The sequence below is a fragment of the Equus quagga genome, chromosome 4 (assembly GCF_021613505.1).
Source record: "Equus quagga isolate Etosha38 chromosome 4, UCLA_HA_Equagga_1.0, whole genome shotgun sequence".
In the NCBI taxonomy this organism is placed as follows: Eukaryota; Metazoa; Chordata; class Mammalia; order Perissodactyla; family Equidae; genus Equus; species Equus quagga.
The window spans coordinates 37,585,813-37,594,159 of record NC_060270.1 but is presented as its reverse complement, the minus strand read 5'-3'; the positions used below and the strand labels follow the sequence as shown (position 1 = coordinate 37,594,159).

Genomic DNA, 8,347 nt, shown 5'->3' with positions numbered 1-8,347 from the left:
CTAAACCTTTAAAAATGCAGAGAAACTGGATCACTCGTGCATTGCTGGTGGGGATGTAGAATGGTACAGCCACTCTGGGAGAGTTCTGTAGTTTCTTTAAAAACTGTCCCTGCAAATACCATGCAACCCAGCAACTGTACTGCTAGATATTTATTCCAGAAGATTTATGTTCACACAAAAACCTGCACACAAATGTTTGCAGTAGCTTTATACATAATAGACAAAAATTGTAAACAACTTTGTTTACAACTCTGCAAAGAAAATGTGTATTTGGTCTCTGCTCCCAGTTCATGACTCAGAATTTCTAAAACCCCTGTAATTTCCTGAGTGATGGGGGTGTCAGGAGCATCTTTTGTTCTAGTATTTGGTCTTTGACTCTGGTTCCTGACACAGAGCTGCTACATCCCTTGGGATTTCCTGGATGACAGGAGCATCTTTTGTTCTAATGAGGCAACTCTTGGTAGACTCCTGGATAGCTTCAGGGTGGGGGCCGATCACCAGAAGGACCATGCCGTGATTAGAAAGTTGGCACTTTCAGCCCCAATCCTCATCCTCTGAAGAGGATGAGTTAATAATCAATCATGCCTATGTGATGAAGCTTCCTTTAAAACTCCGTAAACTGTGGGTTCGGAGAGCTGCTGAATTGGCAAACACATCCATGTGCCGGGAGGGTGGCACTCCATGGGGAGGGACAGAAGCTCCTGAATCTTCCAGATCTTGCCATGTGTACATTTTCATCTGGCTGTTCATCCGTATCCTTTATTATATCCTTTATAATAAGCCGGTAAACATAAGCAAGTGTTTCCATGAGTTCTGTGAGCCATTATAGCAAATTATCGAACCTGAGGAGGGGGTTGGCTGTGGGAACCCTCGGTTCACGGTCAGTTGGTCAGAAGTATGGGAAGTCTGGACTCGGGATGGTGTCTGAAGTCGGGGGTAGTCTTATGGGACTGAGCCCTTAACCTGTTGTATCTGTGCTAACTCTGGGTAGTCAGTGTCAGAATTGCTTGGTGTGTGGAAAAAAACACACAGTTGGTGTCAGAAGTGTTGTGAATAAAATACAGGAAATAAGCGTTTTCCCTTTCAACTCAGATGTCCTTCAATGAGTAAGTGACTAAACAAACTGTGGTACTCCACACCATGGAATACTGCTCAGCAATAAAAAAGAATGAGTACTGATACATGCAACAATCTGGATGCATCTCCAGAAAATTACGTTGAGTGAAAAAAGCCATTCCCAAAAGGTTACATACTGTATGATTTGACTTATATAACATTTTTGAAATGACAAAATTATAGAAATGGAGAACAGATTAATAGTTGCCAGGCAGTGGGGAGTGGGGAGGGAGGTTGTTGTCACTATAAAAGGGTGACATGAGGGATCCTGGCATTGCTGCTCTATATCTTGACTGTATCAATGTCAATATCCTGATTGTTATATTGTAACATAGTCCAGCCCAATGGTTTTCAATACAGTGAGTGTGAATAGAACCGCACTCACTGTGTGTAAATTTAAACACAGACACACACAACTCCATAGGGAAGGTAGGGGATGAGTCCAGGTATTTTCAAAAGGCTCATCAAATTATTTTCTGCTCACACACACACCCTGAGGGCCCCAGGGCTGTAGGCCTTTAGAGACATTAGATATGGAAGGGTAAGCAGGAGAGTTCCGTTTTAGCAGAATGGCAAAATGAAGGATTAGATGGGGGGAAACTAGATAGAGGACGCCTTACAAAGAGGCTATAGCAATAGTGCAAACAAGGGAGGATGCAGATGTGTGCTACAGTGCCAGCTATGGGAGCAGAGACCTGTTAGGTTTATGTCATGAAGAAGGAGCTTACTCCTCAATCCAGCTTCTTAGTTCAATATTGACAACAATCCCTAAAGTCCACAGTTGGAGAAAGGACACATTTCTAGGTCTGCAATAAAATAATTACATGTTTTTGCCTTACAAAATTACAAGAGAGCACCACCATCCCTTTCCTGGTGGTCCATGCTCTTTCTTTCTCTGAGGCACGATAGTTCCATAAGGACCTGATGAGGCTTTATCAACACCCTCCCCTGCCCTATCTCCCAAGTCTCCTATTTTCCCTGAAACGTACTTGGAATTCAGATTTTAAACCATGTACCTAGACAAGGCTGCTTCTCCCCTAGTCCCGGCCCAACTTCCTCCCTGCCTGGAGCCGGGAAGGCATACCTGGACAGGGGCACAGCACGGCACTCTGCTGTGACCTCTCTGGCCACAGCTTCTCATCAGTCAGCGGTCACCTGTCATGAGCAGTATTCAAAACCAGGAACCAAGGTGTGGTCTGAGCTTCTTTAAGCTCAAGGGTTTGGGGGTTCCTGGTGATTCCCCAGGGAAGAGTCCAGAAGAGCAAGATGGAAGGGGGGTGGCCTCTGAGAGGCGGATTCCTCCTCTGCCTCACTGTCAGTCTTCTACTTCAAGGTAAGATGGGGCAAGAACGTGGAAAGATAAAAATGCTGTTCTGGGCAAAATCCAGAAACCTTCTCATTCTCCAGAACCAGAGAGCATCTGAAGTAGCTGGGTTAAACATTTCCTTTCTCTGTAGTATCTATGTTTTGGCTTCCTTTGGGGAGAGAAAAACCCATTTCACTGATCAATACACACAGCCCCTCTCTAATTTGCCTGCATAGGTATCTACCAAATTGTCTTTCCTTCCATTTTACGACCTCTCCAACTCCACCCCTTTATAATGTCCAACTTTTCCTTTCCACCAAGATGTAGCAACTATGAACGGGGTAGCTTAGGTCCTATTGACAATAACATAACTCCTTTCCCATTTCACTTAGGAAGATCTTGTCATAGAGGAGGTGATGTGGGGCGGGGGGGGGGGGGGGGGGGTGGCGGTGAAGGACAACGGTTTCTCCCCCCTGGGTTTTGTTTCTCTCTAGTTTGGAGATGTACCTTATGAGTTTACTGGTATGGGGAGATAGTGGAAGAGCTATGGGAAAAAACTTGCTGGCTTATAGTTACAGGAATAAGCACAGAGTCATCTGGGGTTGGGGTGTGGCTGAGGTGGGCAGAAGGGCTTTTACGTTTCATTGTATAGCTCCGCCAACCCCATGGCAGATGATCAATGAGATCTTCTCAAGATGGTGATGAGGAAAATGGCTTAAAGGAAAATGGCACAGATCTTAGAAGTCACTGAATTTGAGAAGGGCAGAGATCACAGCACATAGAAGATAGTAAATTCACATTGAATACAACATTCCTTAAGTTCCCACGTATTTTACATCACACTTATATTTACTTCTCTCCAAATTTTTCCTTTCTGGAAACGGGAAAACATGGATGTAGAAAGGGAAAATTGAGAGAAAAAATTTTAGGGAAATTTTGTTCAGTGACTATGAGGAAGACTCATAATAGAGCTGGAAAGAAAAAAGTGTGGTCAGATAATGGCCAAAACTTCAGAGTTGCGAGTATGGAACGAATGGGACTCCCCAGAGTGGCTGTTTGCATACAGATTTGGGTAGGCTTTATGAGGGAGAAAAGCACAGGAAGAATGGTCTGAGCCCTGACTCAGCTCACATCCACTTCCGCCATTTGCCTACCAGCCAGCCCAGCCCATCCTCCCCAGCCCTGGGAGGAAAGGCTTGGCCCCCTAGGGAGTCGTGGCCCAGAAAGGAGGGGCTCACATGCCTCAACCATGTCCACATTTTCTTTCTCTGCAGAGAGTCTCTCAGGCCCCAGCCCTGGTACTCCTCTCACTTAGGAAACACAAAAGCCCTATTCCCATCTCAGAGGGTCTCTGTTCTCTATAGGAAGGGCAAACGCTTTCACCATCAATTGCTCAGGCTTTGACCAGTATGGGGTGAACCCTGCTGTCCTCCAGGCTATCTTTGACCAGAAGGACTTCCGTCCGTTCATCAACTACAGCATCCCCACTCATGTCAACATCTCCTTCACCCTGTCTGCCATCCTGGAAGTGGTGAGTGCTGACTCCTACATTCTTTCCATAGGCTTCTTATAGGGACCAAAGACTCTTTACCCTGTCAACCAACAATGCACTGGTCCAGGGGTAAGCAATGAGTCCCCTGAATGGATTTTGCACAAGCTAGGTGTTCATCCTGTAGGGGAGAGAGACATGAAGGGGAATGTTGCAGTAACATTTCTGCAGAGAACTTTTGTCCTTGAGTGCTGCCTGTATGGGAATATTCTACAAAAAATATATTCCCAATGGGCCCCCATGCTGTTTTTTCCCCTATTTTTTCCATGCAACCTGCATTTTTCTGACCTACCTTTCTTTTGGAACTTGTGATTGAAAAGCTGAGCTGTCACAAGGGACCACTTAGGAAACAAAGGCAGGAGGTAGGCTAGGACTTGAATTCATGGCATTAATGATCCTGAATGTTTTTTGCCTGTTTGTTGTCAGAATGTACAACTTCAGCTGCTGACGTCATTTCTGTGGGTAAAGATGGTATGTGAATTCAGCTTTCTTCTTTTCTTTTTCTCCTCCCCTTTTTTTTCTGGCTTTGTTTGCAAAAATGACATTTGTTCAAATCGACAGTACCCAAGGGAATAGACAAATCCAACCAGAATGTGGTCAGCAGTGTTGACAAATAGCTTTCTGGGCTGCCAATCATCTTTGAAAGATATAGATGGAAAATACACAGAAGGAGGGCAGTACAGTTGGAGGCCCCTAAGCAAGCTTCAGCTCCCACCTGTATCCAGCACCCAGCTTAAGATTTCCCTTGAGTGGGAAGGAAAAGGTCAGTAAGACTTTGTCAGCTAGAGAAAGGGAGACGTCACTAGGGTAAGAAGGGGAATCAGAGTTTAAAAGGAGATGAGCTCAAAAAAAACCTGTGCATCAGTGTGCACAGTATGATTCTATCTGTGTAAATTTAAAAGAATGCTAGAATATCTATTAACTTTTTTCTGAATGATACACAAGAAACTGTTAATAATAGGACTGTGTTGGGGATGTGGACTGAGTTGGAGTGAACTGAGGAGGGAGAAGATGGTGATTTATATCATACCTTTCTGAAATGGTTGAAGTTTTATCATATGCCTATAGTCCCTACATTTAGAAAAAAATACATGCCTATGTGTATATTTTTAAGAGAATGAAAGGGTAGGAGATGTTGACATAAACTAGCTCCAGGTTCCAGCCATAATCATCTCTCTGTGCCCTAGATTTGGAATAACCCATTCATCAGCTGGAACCCAAAAGAATGTGGTAATATCAATAAATTCGCTGTGACAGCTGAGAATCTGTGGCTCCCAGACATCTTCATCGTGGAATCGTGGGTATCAGGGCTGGGGAAAGCTGGAGGGAAGACCCTTCTGCAAGGAGCAGGCCAGGGCAGTGCAGGGCAAACCCATTCAGTGGGACCACTAAAAACTCGTTCAGAGAAGAGCACAATCACAGGTCATTAACTTCTCCCCTGGAAATGGGAAAAAGACGACAGAGTGGCCATAATGAGCAACACTGGGAAGCCCCGCCTTAAGAGAGAAACTTAAACTGACATGAAACCCAGAGCATTTGCCTCCCTCCCATTCTGCCGCTTAGCACGGATGTGGATCAGATCCCAGAAGGCCTCTCTGCATATATGACTCACGAAGGTGACATCGTGTATAACAAACCAGCACGGATCACCAGTGTCTGTAGCCTGGACATCTTCTACTTCCCCTTTGACCAGCAGAACTGCACGCTCACCTTTAGCTCTTTCATCTACACAGGTGAGTTGCAGTGGAGGTTGTGGGATCAACCAGTGGGGCAGCCAAAAATCACACATAGGCAAAGTGGGGTTTATTTTAATGCATAAAAAAGGACAGTGGAGGGGCTGGCCCCGTGGCCGAGTGGTTAAGTTCGCGCGCTCCGCTGCAGGCGGCCCAGTGTTTCGTAGTTCGAATCCTGGGCGCGGACATGGCACTGCTCATCAGACCACGCTGAGGCAGCGTCCCACATGCCACAACTAGAAGAACCCACAACGAAGAATATACAACTATGTACCGGGGGGCTTTGGGGAGAAAAAGGAAAAAATAAAATCTTTAAAAAAAAAAAAGGACAGTGGAGTATTTGCTAGTTGAAGATGTGTGGATGGTGGGGTGGGAGGCACTTGAACTTAAGAGAGGACAATACTTCCTGAAAAATCGAAAGAAGGCCATTGAGCAGTGAGGAAGCCATGTTGCAGGGCAATCTGAAAAAGGCAGCTGAAGCAGTTTTCTAATTCATCACTCAGAGCCCTGCACAGAGCAGGTGCTGAAAAGATGTGTGTTGAATGAATGTTTGTCTCCTCTGCAGCGGAAACCATGTCACTGGGCATGGACAGGGAAGTGTGGGAGATAGTGGACACCTCGCGTGACATTGTTTTCAGGCAAGGGGAGTGGGAGCTCCTGGGTATCAGCAAGGCCACCCTGAAGACGTTTGTGGGCTCCAGACTTTTTGACCGGATCGCGTTCTTTGTAAGCCCAGAGATTCTGGCATGGCTACCCATTCTCCACATCTCCCTCCCTTTCTTCTAAGTCCCTCTCACTACTTGCCCAAGACCAGAAAGCCCCTGGGAACCGTAACCCTCACAGCCTGCCTCTCTCCCAAGCCCTCCAATGCAGCCCCCCTTTCTGAATCTGCCAGGTCTGGCTTAGGTTTTCTTTGATGGGTATGGGAGAGTCTCTTTAGTCACATGAACGCTGCTTCTCATCCTGTTCTAGAAATGCCCCTTGCTGGGGTGAGGACACCAAGGAAAGAAGGGGCTGGAACCATTCCTCAGTCTCCCTTCAGCCCTAGCTTCACCTGGCTCTCTGCTCTCTCCTCCCCACTAGTTGGCCATCAGGCGCAGGCCCAGCCTCTACGTCATAAACCTTCTGGTGCCCAGCAGCTTTCTGATAGCCATCGACGCCCTCAGCTTCTACCTGCCGGCAGAAAATGAGAATCGTGCTCCATTCAAGATAACCCTCCTGCTGGGCTACAACGTCTTCCTGCTCAGGATGAGCGACTTGCTCCCTGCCAGTGGCACCCCCCTCATCAGTATGGCCCCTGCCACTCCCCACCAAGCAAAGGCAGCAGGGGACAGGGAGGGGAACCAGGAGAGCTGGCTGCCTCTCCACTTGAGGAGGGAAGGGGTTCTGAGGAAAGACTGGATTTGGGGAAAGAAGCTTAAGAAAAGTGTAGAGATGAATCTGCCCTGGGTTATTCACAATTTTCTTTGCCCTCAGGTGTCTACTTTGCACTGTGTCTGTCCCTGATGGTGGTCAGCCTGCTGGAGACCATCTTCATCACCCACCTGCTGCACCTGGCCACCACCCAGCCCCCACCCATGCCTCGGTGGCTCCATTCCCTGCTTCTATACTGCACCGGCTCAAGGAGATGCTACCCCACTGCACCCCAGAAGGAAAACAAGGGCCTGGGCCTCACCCCCTCCCACCTGCCTGGTGAGAGAAGTCAAGCCTGTCCACACACTCTTGACTTCCCCAATGCCCCAGTTCTCTAATCCTGTCTCCTTCCCACTTCACAGCTGAGTCTCTGTCCTCTCCACAGGCCTGAAGGAGCCGGGAGAGTTGGTAGGGAAGGAGCCGGGACCCAGAGAGGCAAAGCGAAATGGGGGCTCAGAATTGACAAGGGCCCAACTAACTGACCTGTGGATGGAGTTCGGCTGCAGGATGGACACCTTCCTCTTCCGCCTCTACCTCCTTTTTTTGGCATCCTCTGTCATCACAGTCATCGTCCTCTGGAACACCTAGGAATCAACATTGCGGGGGCGCCCCATGTTCAGGTTTCTTTGGCTTCAAATGACCATCCCAGACCCTGTTCCTCTGCTCCAATCTGCATACACAGTTCCAACTATGCCCCTGACTCCTGCTCCAGCCCTTCCTGCACTTAAACAGAACTGCTGACTCGCTCAGAAGTGAGACTGTATTTCCAAAACTTAATGAATGCAGAATATATATGTTTATGTTAGAAATAGAATTTTACTGGAAAAGGAAGTTTTCATAATAAACAATTACAATTATTTACCAAAAAAGTGACTTATGTTACTGGTGTAGAGGAAAGGGATTAAGCTTCTTTTTAAAAATAGGCCAGGGGCTGGCCTGTGGCCCAGTGGTTAATTTCATGTGCTCCGCTTGGGCGGCCCAGGGTTTCAACAGTGCAGACTGAGCACCACTCATCAAACCACGCTGAAGCAACATCCCACATAGCAGAACCAGGAGGACCTGCAACTAGAATATACAACTATGTACTGGGGGGGTTTGGTGAGAAGAAAAAAAAGGAAGATTGGCAACAGACGTTAGCTCAGGGCCAATCCTTAAAAAAAAAACCAAGAAATGCAGATTCTCAGGCCCTAGCCCTGATCTCCAGGATCAGAAACTCTACGGGCAGGGAGC

General features: G+C 47.0%; 1 protein-coding gene across 1 annotated transcript; it reads left to right on the top strand.

Annotated features, from left to right (window-relative positions):
* The first annotated feature begins 2,382 nt into the window (after window positions 1-2,382).
* Window positions 2,383-7,705, top strand: HTR3C (5-hydroxytryptamine receptor 3C). The gene is made up of 9 exons (XM_046659584.1): window positions 2,383-2,449; window positions 3,787-3,953; window positions 4,398-4,442; window positions 5,159-5,268; window positions 5,535-5,704; window positions 6,270-6,430; window positions 6,788-6,992; window positions 7,181-7,396; window positions 7,503-7,705. The coding sequence occupies exons 1-9, from the start codon at window positions 2,383-2,385 to the stop codon at window positions 7,703-7,705; spliced, it is 1,344 nt and encodes a 447-aa protein (XP_046515540.1).
* The last annotated feature ends 642 nt before the right edge of the window (window positions 7,706-8,347 follow it).